This window comes from Peromyscus californicus, unplaced genomic scaffold, assembly GCF_007827085.1.
Source record: "Peromyscus californicus insignis strain IS unplaced genomic scaffold, ASM782708v3 Scaffold_11__1_contigs__length_118956290, whole genome shotgun sequence".
Classification (NCBI taxonomy): Eukaryota; Metazoa; Chordata; class Mammalia; order Rodentia; family Cricetidae; genus Peromyscus; species Peromyscus californicus.
Window position 1 is genome coordinate 90,479,702 of NW_026294402.1, and position 15,169 is coordinate 90,494,870.

The 15,169-nt window shown below is 43.0% G+C and overlaps 1 protein-coding gene across 21 annotated transcripts in view; it reads left to right on the forward strand.

Moving 5' to 3' along the window:
• The window catches only part of Tfdp2 (transcription factor Dp-2), a 138,780-nt gene that overhangs the window by 76,904 nt on the left and 46,707 nt on the right, over positions 1-15,169 (forward strand). For 20 of the 21 annotated variants that reach the window (XM_052717223.1, XM_052717218.1, XM_052717212.1 and 17 more), the window contains one exon: positions 8,421-8,524. In XM_052717223.1, coding sequence (XP_052573183.1) covers positions 8,421-8,524 — 104 coding nt within the window. Of the gene's footprint in view, positions 1-8,420; positions 8,525-11,958; positions 12,087-15,169 lie in introns of all 21 variants that reach the window. The other variant, XM_052717262.1, reaches the window with a different exon arrangement.

The window sequence follows — 15,169 nt, forward strand, 5'->3', positions numbered from 1 at the left end:
CTTTTATAAAGGTAAATTCAGCGTGGTAGAGGTACTTCACTTTAAAAAAAAAAAGCTATTATTTTCTTAATTTGAGATTGAACAGAGAAGGGGATACAGGCATAAAGGAGTTCTTCCCAATCTTGTCCGATTACAAGAATCAGTTGAAGCGATTTTAAAAACATGAATTTCTACTTAGTTTTTGATTCGTTAGATGTCCAGTGGATCCCTGAAATATGTTATGCAGTTGTTGTTTGGTTTGGTTTGATTTTTCAAGACAGGGTGTCTCTATGTAACAGCCCTGGCTGCCCTGGAACTCAATCTGTAGACCAGGCTGGCCGCGAACTCACAGAGATCCGCCTGCCTCTGCCTCCTGAGTTCTGGGATTAAAGGTGTGTGCCACCACTGCCTGGCTGTTTGTTTTGGGTTTTGATGTTCTGAAATGCATTTTAAATGAGAGCTTTACTCTACTTCTTCTTCTGGTGCGTAGTGTAACCAGACACAGTTGGCAGGGACCACTCTGAAGAACTGGATGAACTAGGTTACTGGAGGATTTATAATAAACTTAGTAAATTATTTGTCAGAGATTATGTTATACCAAAAATAAGTATTAATTAGGTTGAGTGGAAGAGACATGAGAAAATTAAGAATTAAATGTTTCTAAGACTAAGATAATAGAAAAAGAACAAATTCATGTTTTAACCAAAATAGAGCAAAATGATAGGTGAGACAAGTGTTCTGAGGGTGAATGTCTTTAAAATATTAAAAGAGAAGGCTGGGGGTATACCTTGAGGTTCTTAATAAACCTTACTGCCTATACTAGTGATAATTTATGATAGTCTACAACTGGAAATACGACTTGTTAAAATAAGTAAACTGTGACCATGTGTCTGTCTTGTCTATCTGTCTGTCCGTCCACCTGTTTACCCACATGTGGTGTGTACTTCAGATTGGAGAACAAAAGTAAATCAACATTACTTTGACCGCCTTCATTTTCTTTTTTTTTTTTTTTTTTTGGTTTTTCGAGACAGGGTTTCTCTGTGTAGCTTTGCGCCTTTGCCTTTCCTGAACTTGCTTTGGAGACCAGGCTGGCCTCGAACTCACAGAGATCCGCCTGCCTCTGCCTCCCGAGTGCTGGGATTAAAGTCGTGCGCCACCACCGCCTGGCCATATTAAAATTTTTAAGAGAAAATATTTACAAAGTTGACTACATCCAAAACCATGGGTGAGCTCTCCATCATTGCCCTGGCCAGTTCACCCCTTAGAGCAGTGAGCAAGGGGTGGAATCAGTTCTGCCTCCTTCACATCCTCAGGGTCAGTTCTCCCACACCTACACTTTCAGGGCCAGCTCTAGCCTGTTGCCTAGTCAAGGTGTAGTGGGGCCACTCTCCTGAGTGCTGCAGCTGATAAGGGACAGGGACAGCTCTCCCTTGCTCACAACTGTGGGGCTGGCTCACCCACAGCTCGGCTGACAGGGTTGGCCCTGTTGTGCTGCCCAGGTGAGGTGCAGGGCTTGTGTTGCAGCTGGTGGTGAGCAGGGGCAGCACTCCCACTTGTCTTAGATATTGATGGGAGGAGCATCTCTACCTCATCCTTGCTGTCATATGGCAAATGAGGGATAGGGACAGGTCTTCCATTTTCATGTTCTTGGGCCGGCTCACCTGTGCCCTGGTCAATTGGGTCAGCTCTGCTGTGCTGCCCAGACATGGTGCAGGGCCTGCTTTCCCAAGTGTTGAGCTAGTAAGGGGTCAGCTTCCTTACCAGCTGGAAACGGTAGGGGCAAGGGGAAAGGGCATCTTTCCCTTGCTCCTACCAGCACACTGCAGATGAGGGAGGCAGTACCAGCTATCCCACTCTCATGTCCTCAAGGCTGGCTCACCTTTGCTCCTGTCAACAGGGTCTACTCTACTCTGCTGCCCAGGTGAGGTGCAGGACCTGTTCTCCTGAGTACTGCAGCTGGTGAGGAGTTGGGTCAGGTCTCCTACCTGCTGCGTGAGGAAGGCATCTTTCCCTCACTCATGCTACCACATGGCAGACAAGAGGGGCGTGACCTGTTCTCCCATCCTTATGCCCTCAGGGCCAGCTCTCCTATGAGCCTATGAACAGAGTCAGCTCTACTGTGCTGCCCAGGTGAGGTGTTCCCTCTCTCCTGAGCGCTGCAGCCCATGAGGTGCAGAACCAGTTCTCCCTAGTGTTGCAGCCAGTGAGGAACAGGACCAGCTCTGTACAGCCCTATGTCTCTGCCTTTGGTGGTATCAAGGACATTGGACATCAACACAGACTGTGGCTGCATCAGAGCCATGACTAGGCATGGGCCTCGAAGCAGCCCAGACCAAGACATCACCATGTCACTGAGTGGCAATCAAGTCACCCACCCCAGCCTGCTCCTCACTACTCTCACTTCTTCGGATATGCCTCTGTCCACATTCTCTGTCTCCCACAACACACTGTACATTTGCTCACTATAACAGTACCCTATCTGCCCGGCAGGTAGGCCCATGTTTTCTCCTTGAAGCCCGTGGTGGGCCTGTGTGGGTTTCTTGATCCCGCTCAGTCCGTCACGGCACTGGGAAGGAACATACTTCTTCCTCGGAGCCCCTTGGCTTACTTTTTTTACTTTTCTCTCTGGTTTCTCAAGACAAGGTTTCTCTGTATAACAGTTCTGGCTGTACTGGAACTCACTTTGTAGACCACGCTGGCCTCCAACTCACTGAGATCCACCTGCCTCTGCCTCACAATTTGCTAGGATTAAAGATGTGCACCACCACCGCCCAGCCCTTTTTTTTTTACATTTTTATTTCTAGCATCATTTCAGTTTGGTCTTTCAGAAATTCTCTTTATCAAATTCTGTTTTCACATCGAGTTTACTTCTTTATTTCATTCAACTCTTTTATTTCTTTTCTTTTGAAGTGAATTCATGTCTTCTTTGAGTTGTTTGCATATGGTTATATTCTTTTGAATTCTTTGGAAGGTTTTCCAGATAGTTCTCACTGGGAGCCACTACTATGGGAGCAGTAATTCTTGGAGAAGACATGCTATTTTGGTTTGGGGTGTTGTTTTTGTTTGTGCACTTGTGCATTTGGAATTTGTTAGTTTTTCTTTCTTGGTAAAAATTCAAATCACAGGAGGAGATTACAGTGTTCAGGAGAGGACTAAATCATGTCAGGTTGAGGGAGTGTTTTGCCCTGTGGGACTGGTATACGGGGCTGACGGCTCCAACCTTGGTCCTCTGGGGCTCAGCTACTTTCTGGTGTTAGCTCCAGCCTCCTGCCTGAGTCCTCAGCTTCCTCTGAAAGCTGGGGAGCTTCCTGTACCTGTGGACCTGTCCTTGAATTGGTTCTGGGTTCCATCATGGACCTTCAGCTTCCTGTGCCTGTGAGCCTTACCCTGGGTCAGCTCCAGACCCTACCTGAAGTCTATAGCTTCAGCCTTGAGTTGTCATGTGAATTTTAAGGATAGAGCCTTTCTTTCTTCTCTCTCTCTCTCTCTCTCTCTCTCTCTCTCCCTCTCCCTCCCTTCTTCCCTCCCTCTCTCCTTCTCCCTCTCCCTCTCTCTCCCTGTCTCTCCCTTTCTTCCTTTCTTTCTATTTTTTGAGACAGGGTCTATCTACAATAGCCCTGGCTGTCCTGGAACTCATTATGTCGATTAGGCTGGCCTCCAACTCAGAGATCTGAATGCCTCTGCCTCTGCCTCACAAGTGCTGGGATAAAGGTATATGCCAGCACACCTGACTAAGGATAGAGTCTTTTAAAAATTTACAGTTATTTATTTGTTTGTTTGTTTATTGTGTGTGATGCCACTGCACGTGGAGGTCAGGACAACTCACCTGAGTTGGTTTTCTCACTCCACCATATGGGCCCACACATTAAACTCAGGTTACAGATTTGGGGCAAGTGCCAGCACTAGGCCATCTCGATGACCAGGATAGATTCTTTTAACCCAAACATTTAGCCAACGTATTGCCAGTACATTTCTCTAAAGCATCATTGAAACATAAAATTGACATAAATGTTCTTGTCATGTATTATAGTTAATGCTATAGTTATTTGTTATTAATATGTTAATATATTAATGTTACAGTTTTATATAGCTGTAAATTTTTTGTACTGTCTTCAAAATTTTAGGTTTATTTTACACTAACAGCACATCTAAATTTAGATGGCTGAATATTTAAAGTGAAATGAAACATAATTCTACACAACAGTAAGCTTGTGCTTAATGAGAAAAGGCTTCGTTTTGCTTTTGTTTTTCTCTTTCTGGTTTTTTGGTTTTTTGTTTATATGTTTTGTTTTTTATTTTAGACAGATCTTACTATGTAGCTTTGACTGGCCTGCAACTTGCTATTTAGACCAAGCTGGCCTTAAATCCACAGAGGTCCTTCTGTCTCTGCCTCCCAAGTGCTAGGGTGTCTTTGTGTTTCAAGACAGGGTCTCCTGTAGCCCAAGCTGGCCTGGAAGATGAGGATGACCTTGAACTCCTGATCCTTCTACCTGTAGCCCTTGAGTGCTGAACTTATAGGTGTATACCATCATGCCTGGCTTGGTTTAGTTTTTAAATTTGAATTAAATTTAATTCAGATGAATTAGAAGTTATTATAGTAATCCAACAAGAGGTGATGAATTGGACCAGAGTGGTAATAGTAGAGGGTATGAGAAGTAGTTGTATTCAAGATACAGTTTAAATATCTAATCAACAGGATTTATAAATTAAGTATGGGCTATGAGGGAAGAATCAGCAGTGATCTTTTTTTATCTGGACAGTTGAAGAATAGACATTTATTGAGATGGAAAATGACATTTTTTGGGCAGGGTGGGAATATTCAGGAGTTAGCTTTTTAAATAGGTTAAGTTTGGATACTTGTCAGCATCAAAATGGAACTATAAGGAGACAGCTGGCTATGTGAATTATCTTAGTTGTTTTCTAATTGCTGTAATAAAGATCATGGCTTAGATCAACCTGGGGAGAAAGGGGTTATTTCAGCTTACATGTCCAGTCACAGTCCATCATGAAGGGAAGTCAGTACAGGAGCTGAAGGCAGGAGCCAGGGAGACAGGAACTGAAGCAGAGACCATGGAGGAATACTGTTTACTGGCTTGATCTTGGCCTTCTTATACAACCCCGCCCCTAGAGGCCTGGATCCTTCAGCATTTTTAATTAATCAAGAAAGTGCTCTAGAGGCTTGCTTACAGGCCAATCCTATGGAGGCATTTTCTCAATTGAGTTTCCTCTTCTCAGATGACTCAATTGTGTCATGTTGACAAACTAAGAAGGACATGAATCTGAGTGTAATCCAGAGAAACATCAGACTCTTCAGTATATTTAAAGGCATGAGGCTGAGATCTGTTTATCCAGTTAGGAAAGGTAGACAAATGAGGTGGAAAGACTGAAGCTGAGGGCTCCAGAACAGTGCAGAGAGGAGAGCCGGCCATCCAGAACTGGAACTGCCAGTTGGCCAGGAAAAAACTAGGAGAGGAACGGCTCAGGAGCCAGACAACAGACAGTTTCCCGGGAGTATAGTCAAAGCATGTGAAATACTGCTGCGAGGTTAACTGGGGTTCCAAGTTGAGACTTGACCTTGGATTCAACAAGCACACGCCTTTAATCCCAGCACTCGGGAGGCAGAAGCAGGCGGATCTCTGTGAGTTCGAGGCCAGCCTGGTCTACCAAGTGAGTTCCAGGAAAGGTACAAAATGACACAGAGAAACCCTGTCTCGAAAAACCAAAAAAAAAAAAAAAAAAAAAAAAAGCTATTCCTTAAGCATTCTGAGATCCCCGAGGGAAAATGCAAGCAGCAGAGAGGAAGGAAGTCGTTTATTTAAGACTTGGGGGATGAAGAGGTGGCCGAGTGGTTAAGAGCTAGCTGCTCTTCAGCACCCAGGTTCGATTCCCAGCACCCACGTGGTGGTTCACAACTGTCTGTAACTTCACTTCCAGGGGATCTGGCACCCTCTGCTGGCTTCTGCAGGCACTAAACGTACATGGTGTGCAGACACAGGCTGGCAGAACACTCATATGTATAAATATTAAATTTATAAAAAGAAATGGGGAATATTGCAATTGAAAGAGAAGTAACTAGGAATGAAGGAAAGCACAAATAGATTTACAGACAAGAGGATGTGGTGTAATTTTGTGTGGATACTCTGATTTCCCTACTGAACTGGGTGATGGGTGTCTGCTGAGGACTGAGAAGTGAGAGAAAGAAGTTAAGGAGTGTGATCAGGCTTTTTGTTGGTTCTAGTTTTTTGAGATAAAGTCTCAGAGTATAGCCTTGGCTGTCCTCGAACTCACTGTGTAGACCAGGATGGCCTTGAACTCACAGAGCTCCACCTGCCTCTGCCTCCCAAGTTCTGGGATGAAAGGTGTGTGCCACCATGCCTGCATATGATCAGGCTTTGGAAGTTTGAGGATATAGATCATCTAAAGAAGGAAACTAAGGGAGGTGTCTTTATAGTCAGTTCTTAAATGTTAGTTTCTGGTTTTCACCAGGTATCATTTTAGTACTGGCTGCCTTTTCACATCCTTCCTGGGTGATGTCCTTTTTGATTATATTGTTAGCTTCTAAGTGAAACATGAGAAGCTGTTAGTCCATGAAAGTTTAGTAATTGTTGTAATTTAAAGTATAATGGACTGTTTTTGTTTTCGGGAAGTGTGTTTGGTTTGTGTTTTGGAACTACTTTGCTAAATTAGCTTGTAATTGTAAAGTGTTAAAGCCGCTTGAAATCACTGCATCAGTCTTCCTGCTTCTGATGTCTATCACTATGGAGCTGGGTGGGGATGGAGTTCAGCAGTAGAGGCTGGCTTAGAATATGTGATACTTTTGTTTTGTTTGAAACATCTCAAAACAACAACAAATAGCAAAACTAATTAGATGTTTTTTCTAAATATTAAAAAGGCCCCAAATAGGGTTGCAGAGATGGCTCAGCCATTAAAGGCTAAGCTCACAGCAACAACAATGGCCCCAAATCTATCCACTTGGCATTCTGAAAACCCGAACCTCAGTTGCTTCAGCTTTGGTCACAGAAGCTGCTTTTTGAAGCAGGCGGCAGTAACTGCAGACACTCACGTTTCTCATAATGCTGAGAACAAGTAACTGTTTAATGTTCATGTATAAATGGAGCATCTGTATTACTCCCTCAAGACTCAGGGAACATTGTAGAAGGAGGGATTGAAAGAGTAGAAGAGCCAGAGGTTGGGGCAGAGTGTTAGGCAATGTCTTCTGGATGCGACATGGCTGTGATGACCTATATAAGACCTACACATTATTGGGCCCATCAGCATCTCATCATGGAGTGGGGAGAGGGACTCATGAGCTCCCCACCCAAGGGGCTATAGGTCATGAATGATTATTGGAGGAGGGAGAGATGTTTTCTTCAGTGGCCTAACTCTGGAAAGGTACCCATGCTCCTACAAATAACCTGCCACCTATAATGAAACTCACTGGATCACAAAAAAGAAAAAGAAAAAAGAAAAAAAAAGACATGAAATGAAATAGATAAATAGGAGTTGGAGAAAGACAGGAGAGGATATGAAGACCAGGTGACTATGCTCAAATACATTATATGCATATAAGAAAATGTCATACTGGAAATCATTAAGTATAATTAATATATGCTAATAAAACCATAAGTTTTACTATGAATATACTATAAATTTGGATACTTTGTTCACATTATACTTCATACATTATTCTATATATGTATTAAAGATCCATCTGGTTTTGTATATTGTAATATTTCATTGGAAAACAAATACACAACTTGGAATGGGTTTGAGGCAAACTGGCCATAAACAGACTTTTTTTTTTTTTTTTTTTAAGTTTCTCTATGTAGCCCTTGGCTGTCCTGGAACTCACTATGTAGACCAGGCTGGCCTTAAACCTGGAGGTCTGCCTACCTCTGCCTCCCAAGTGCTGGGATTAAAGATATGCACCACTACTGCCCAGTCAGATTTTTTTTCTTAAGTGGCTAAGTTTAAAAAGCAAGTAGCAAAAGAAAATGTTTCTGGTACGATAGCAGCATCACAAAAAATATTGTGAAGTACCTGCAGAAAACACCTGTTTTATGATACTGCAGGTTTTTTGCTGTTGTTGTTAAGTAGACAAACTATTTTATAAATTTCCTGTAAAATACAAATAATATTATTTAACAGAACTGATTATATTCACTCCAACAAAGAGATTTGTATGTATTTTCAGTTCAGACTTCTTGGTTTTGTTGTTGTTTGTTTTGTTTCTTTGGGTTTTTGAGACAGGGTTTCTCTGGGTATCCCTGGCTGTCCTGGAACTCAGATGCACCTGCCTCCCCCTTGAGTGCTGGGATGAAAGTGTGCCCCGCTGCCCCAGGCATAGTATGTATCGAAATGTGAACTAGCAGAGTGGATCGGAGCATTGGTGTCAGCTTGATGCTGCAGAGCTTTGACCTCCTGTTTTGCTGTCCTTTCAGGTAACATTTCACTTGTGGCATTTCCAGTTTCCGGCACCAACTCACCAACAAAGATTTTACCGAAAACTTTAGGGCCAATAAATGTGAATGTTGGACCCCAAATGGTAAGAAAACTATCAAATCTTATTATTGACACTGTGCTTAGGCAAGACTAATTTATAGAATAATTACACTGAAGATGTTTGGCAAAATGCTCCCTTTAATTTTAGTTATCTCATTTACTCTAAATAAAAGTTTTACTTTTATGTGCTTGTAATGGATTAAATATTAATAAAAGTTTTTATGCTCTTAATGTTTAGTTTTAACATATTTTAATCCGTGGGTTCTGAATGTGTACTATTAAGGTTTTTGCTCCCTTTATGCAGCCTCTTCTTTGTTGTTTAATTAACTTGAAATTAATATATTCCACCTGCCTTCTGTTTTCTTTTTCTTATAAAATAACCTTTGTGGAAACCATGAATTCTCTCTATAAATTGGTTGGGTAACTGAGTTTATAGGTGTGTGCCACTATAATTAAGTTGAATTTATAGCTGGAGCTATAGATTTCAATTTTTTTCCATTAAAAGATTATTGTAGGCCAGCTCATACTTGAACTTGCATTGGGAGGCAGAGGCAGGAGGATTACCACAAGTTTCAGGATAACCTGTCCACCTAGTGGGTTCCGAGGTCATAGTGTAACCCTGTCTGGAGGGAGAGAGGGACCCGGCACAGAGCGGGAAAGAAGAGGGGGAGAAGAAAGGTAGGGGACAACAGTATGCCATTCTCATTCTTAACCCCAGAAATAGTGAATGAAAAATAAATGTGTGTTTCTCTAGAGTATTCATTAACTCTGCTAGACCTTGAAATATGGAGCCCTCTCAGAAAACCTTGTTTATAATCACAGCTGCATTCAATTCCTCTTTCCTGGGATCAGAACGCGGGTTTTCAGGCATGGTGACAAATCCCTTTACCACTGAATCATTTCAAAGGGACTGTGTGTAAAGATTAAAGGAAAAGTCTTCATTGACAGTGTTTATATCTTTTTAGTATAGAATAGTACCAATAAATTTTGTCGGTAACAGAGCATTCTGTGGATTACATTGAATTCGAAGTTTAGGTAGAAGTATCTTTTTACATTTTTACTGGTTTCTTTACTTACCGGAAGTCTTCATAAGGTGTTATAAGAATGACTTTTGTTTTGGTCAGGTGAAGACAGTTAATCATCTGCAAAATTCAAGTTAAAGATAAAACAATTTACTGTAAAAGTATGTGAAAAATGTAATCTATCTCCAAACCCCATAGAGACTGAGACTCAATCAATTGTCCGAATTTGAAAGTAGCTCAGGGGAAATTGTCAAACCGTGGCTAAGCATTTGCCCCCCTCAGCCACTAAAGTAGGTACAAATGAGATGAGACACTTAAGTCTGTACTTTGAAATGTAATCATGTAAGGACTAAAATGAAACAGATTCTTATGCGTGTGGTACACTTAGACTGTGCCTATATTTGGAGAGCTCTTTCCTTCCTTAGATAGGATGACTTTGAGTTCCTGCTTATCCTGCTTCAGCCTCCTGGGTGCTTAGGGAAAACATTCGGATCGGGTTCCTGGTGGACAGTGAAAGAAAGCCGTCCTCTGACAAGCTGGCAAAGAAGCTGACTGAAGTGTGTGTGTAGTCCTGGTGTTTGGTAGAAGGAAGAACTGATGAGCAGTGAAATAAAGTGTAGCATACTGAGGGTGACGTATTTATTACTTCTTTACTGATGATAGGAATATTTGAGCAGGAGTTAACGACTTTATAATCGGGGGAAACAAAATTTTAAGGATTTGGAAAATTCTCAGCCTCACTTTGTTTGGATTATTTTCTTGTAGACATTTGTGCTGTGTTTGTTGGTGGAGGAGTTGGGGTTAGAGGTAGTTTCTAAAGTGTAGCCCTGGCCAGCCAACTGCCTCAGCCTTCCGAGTGCTGTGAGTATAGGTATGCAGCACCACCCTGCTGGTCATACTTTAAGTCGGAAGAGCTAAAAAGCTCTTCTGAACAGAGCAGTAAGGAGACGACCAAATGACCTTTGGTTACTGGACATAATATACAGAGGTGTGAAAACCTGTGACAAGAAGATAATGAACCTGAAGGCATTCCAATGATTATATGTGCTGCCTCTCCATCCAGTGTCCCAGAGCTGTAGGGAAAGAAGAAGAGGAGGAGCAGGGGCATGTGTTAATCCATGCCCAGCACTGCTACCTTCAATTCTGGGGAGTATTCCTTAATCATTGTGTGTGTGGCTCTAAGGTCCCTCCGTACAGTGCAGGCATGGTAGTCAGGCCTTCAGAGGGTGCAGCAGTGTCCATGTGTCCATCTCCACTAGGCTACAGAATGCTGATTCCACCCAGATTTCAAAGAACCCCTCGGGGAGCCTCAGGGACCAGGTAGATAACCAGTACAGGGTTATGGCCACTCTGGAGAGACCTCACTAGAATGCTTAAGGGGAGCTATGGGATGGTGCCACCATCCTCAGCAACCTGATTACTTTCCCTGGAACTTTAAGGATTTAACTTGGCCAAAACCTGAACTTGTGGCTTCCACACTGAAAAGAATTCACACTGAAGCAAAATTGGGGATTTTTATTAAAGAATTGGTATTTAATTTTATGTGAACGGGTGTTTTCCCTATGTGTCTGTCTGTGCGCTATGTTCGAGCAATGCCCATAGAGAGCAGAAGAGGATGTGAGATCTCCAGAAGCTACTTTAACAGGCTGTTGTGAGTGACCATGTGGGTGCTGGGAATCAGACCTGAGTCCTGGAAGAGCAGTGAGTGCTCTTAACCACAGTCTTCTCTCCAGCCCCATTATTAAAGATATTTTAAGATAGGTGTAAGCATCAGGGTTAGGAAAGAGATGCTCAGAATAAAGTAAGGCATACTGGAGAGTATGGTTATAGGATTCTCTAAGAGAGTAGCAGCTTCTGGTTTGTACAGTAGTTAGATACAGCATTTTTGTGGCATTTGAAGTTAGTATATTATTACTGGGTGTTTGGGGGGGGTTGCGGCGGCGGCATCTGATAGTTGATGAGATAAAAATCCTAGCCCACAGAAACGCAGGAAACAGTTTCATTTGAGGTTCTCAGGCAATGTCTGAGGAATGGAATGGGGGCCTACCCAAGGTCATATATGTTCAGGTTTTAGGCCTAATTTATTTGTTACCTTAAGATAAAATGTCTACATATGATGGAAATATTATTTCTGTGTTAGCAACCTTCACAGCAAATGTTGATTGTGCTGGTGTTCTTACTTTTCTTTTGGCAAGAGACTTTAACCAGAGCTCCTGGGTATGAGCTGCTTCCTGTTCCCCAGATTTCCCCATCCTTCTCTCTTGTATGAGGTGTGTATGGGAAAAGCATTCCACAGTTTAGACCCTACAGCCCCCTGTGAAGATGGTGTGGTCTGAGATCTGGCAGATCTATAACCTTCTGTGTTTCTGAGGGGCATCCAAGTCCCTCGGGAACAAACTGCTAAAAACAGTTAACCTGATTACAGTGTGTGTGTGCTGCCTCCACCCTATTACAGAAGCAGCTGCCTAGTGACCCGGGGACGATACACCTGGCCGCGCAGCAGCACACCCGGCCAGAAATCTGTGTCCAGTTCTGCCGTGCCGCTTTGTTTGCCTTCTTTTCCTTCCTCACAGTTAAGTCAAGGTCTCTGGCTCGAGGGTGATGGTAGTGGTAAGGGAAATTGTGAGTCCTGGTGCCCAGAAGTCAAGTTTAGCAGTGTTTATCCTCCACGTGGCCACTGGCTAGAGATACTGGGGGGTGGGGGTGTAACAGTGAAGATATGCAAGTAGCTGCATCGAAGGAGAGGCTCTAGAGATGTGTATGTGCATTATCTCATTGAGAATATAATTATTGCTGAACAGTGGTGGTGCACGCCTTTAATCCCAGCACTCGGGAGGCAGAGGCAGGTGATTCTTTGTGGGTTTGAGGCTAGCCTGGTCTACAAAGTGAGTTCCAGGACAGCCAGGACTGTTACAGAGAAATCCTGTCTTGAATGAAAAAAATAGGCTTAGTTTATCTTCAAGTTAATCAGCTTTTCTAAGGAATGATCTCCTAGCCAGATGACTGGCAGGTCCAACTGGATTAATGCTGTTTTAAAAACTACGTTATCTTTTTTTATGTGTATAGGTGTTTTGCTTACATGTATGTCCTGTGTACAATACCCATCGAGGCAAGAAAAAGTAGTCATATCCCATCGAGGCAAGAAAAAGTAGTCATATCCCCTGGGACTGGAGTTACAGACAGTTGTAAGCGGCCATGCGGGTGCTGGGAATTGAACCCTGTGTCTTCTGATAGAGCAGCCAGTGCTATTAACTGCTGGTCCGTCTCTCTACCCCCAGATGGGTTAACTCTTACAATTAGGGACAATAGTATGTAATGATTTAGACAGCATTTTTTTCATCTAGGGTGAATTAGAAGTCAGATTCTAGTTTGTTTTGTTTTGACCAAAAAGTCATAGTTTTCCTTTAGTGGGCCTAACCTGACAGCTCTGCTTTTGTGTATGGCACTTTAAATCTTGAGAGATTTCCTTGGTAGTGTTCCCAGGGAAACAGTAGGTGGGATTCAAAGTTGATGTTGAGAGCAAGGTCTGACTTCAGTGGCCTCCAAACCTGGCAGGGCATGTCTAGTTGCCGCTCAGGAACTAGGCCCCAGGCCCTTCTGTCCAAAAGGGTGCATCAAGAAGTAGGATCCAGCTTTCCCAGACTCTGAATATGCTGCTGCTATGATGCAAGACTTCTCCTTTTCTGGAACTGTCTTTGGCTATGTGGCTTCTCACTGGTTAGAAATAGGACACGGATTCGTTCTGAAGGAAGAGTGAAAGTTTATTGTGGAAAAGCAATACAGTAGAACCGCCCCACAAGTAGAGTAGCCATGGAAAGAAAAGACACAGAGTTGGCCTTCTTGAGGGCAGAGTAGGCAGGCACAGAGATCGATGTTTCATTTTATGGGAAAAGATTGAAATAGTCATACTTTTTCCAGGAAAGATTTTGAATTCGTGTGGCTTTTGAGGAGCTGTAAAAATTTAATGAATGTGTACTGTTTTGCATATTGCTCAAAATGTGTTTGTTACAGCTTCTTTCCTGAGCAGAGATCTTATTATGTGTGCTAACATTACAATAAGCTATTCTAGAGGTTCGTGGGTGGTCACCTTGATGGTCATTTGTCTTAACAGTTGCCCGTGGCTACCTGTTTTTGTGCCCACTTATTGTAAGAAGTGTAACTAACTGCCTGTTACCACAGGGTGTCCAGTAGTCTGCCGGTTTGTTGATTCCTACCGCCTACCTGCTCTTATAGCCAGAGCGTTGTTTTCTTTCTCCCTTTCTTCCTTACTCTTTTTCCTTCCTTAGCCAAATCTGACCTTGAACTTGGAATCCTCCTGCTTTAGCCTCCCAAGTGCTGGAGTTAGAGGCTTCTTCTGTTTTCTTTGATGCCTTTGTCGCTTTATTTTTTTTTATTTTAATTGATTAATTTATTTAAATTGGGGGGCTGGAGCTTAGTGGTTTAGAGCACTGGCTGCTCTTCCAGAGGAACAGAGTTCAATTCCTAGCATCTGCATGGCAGTGCTCAACCATCTCTGTAACTCCAGTTGCAGGGGATCTGAAGTCTTCTGGCTTCCAGGGGCACCAGGAATACAAGTGATATACATCCATATATACAAACAAAACACCCATGTACATTAAATAAACAAATGAATTAATAAATACATAAGTTTTGTTTTGTTTTTCGAGACAGGGTTTCTCTGTGTAGTTTTGGTGCCTGTCCTGGATCTCGCACTATAGACCAGGCTGGCCTCGAACTCACAGAGATCCACCTGGCTCTGCCTCCTGAGTGCTGGGATTAAAGGTATGCACCACCACTGCCTGGCTAAATTTTATTTTTTGAGACAGGTTCTCATTATATAGTCCTGGCTGGTCTGGATCATCTAGACCAGGCTTCCCTCAAACTTTGAGAGATTCACCTGGGATTAAAGACGTGTTCCACAAACCTGGCTGGTTACTGCCACCACCCCCCTTTTTTTTTTTTGCATTTATTTGCTTGTGTATTTCACAACCAATGAAAAAAATTTTTTAAGGTTTTTTTTTATTATGTACACAGAAGAGGGTGCCAGATCTCATGACAGATGGTTGTGAGCCACCATGTGGGTGCTGGGAACTGAACTCAGGACCTCTGGAAGAATAGTCAGTGCTCTTAACCGCTGAGCCATCTCTCCAGCCCGAAAATTGGTTTTATTCGGCCTTTTGTGTGTGTGCACTCAAGTGCATGTGTAGAGGTGAGAATACTGTTCGGAGTCGGTTCTCGGCTCCCACCATGTTGGGTTCCAGGGAATGAACTCTGGTGGTCAGGCTTGGCAGCAAGCACCATTGCCTGCTAAATAACTGTTTGTCAGCTCTTCTTGTCACTTTTAGTCATTGTCTCGTGGGGGAGGGGGTAGAGCAATGATAAAACACTTACTTCACATGTGCTAGTCTTGGGTTTAGTCCCCAGAACTGGGGTACTGATAGAGGCTAGAGGAGGGCATTGGCCCCCTGGAGTTGGAGTCAAAGATGCTGACGTGTGCTGAGAACCCACTTCGGGTCTTCTGAAAGAGCAGCAAGTAACTGCTGAGCCATCCCTCAGACCTGCGAAGCTAGCCTAGCAGTACTTGCTTCAGTTAGGAGACTGGACCTTTTCTCACAGCTTATCATGTAGAGGGTATGTATCTTACGAATATTCATGTGTATATTACA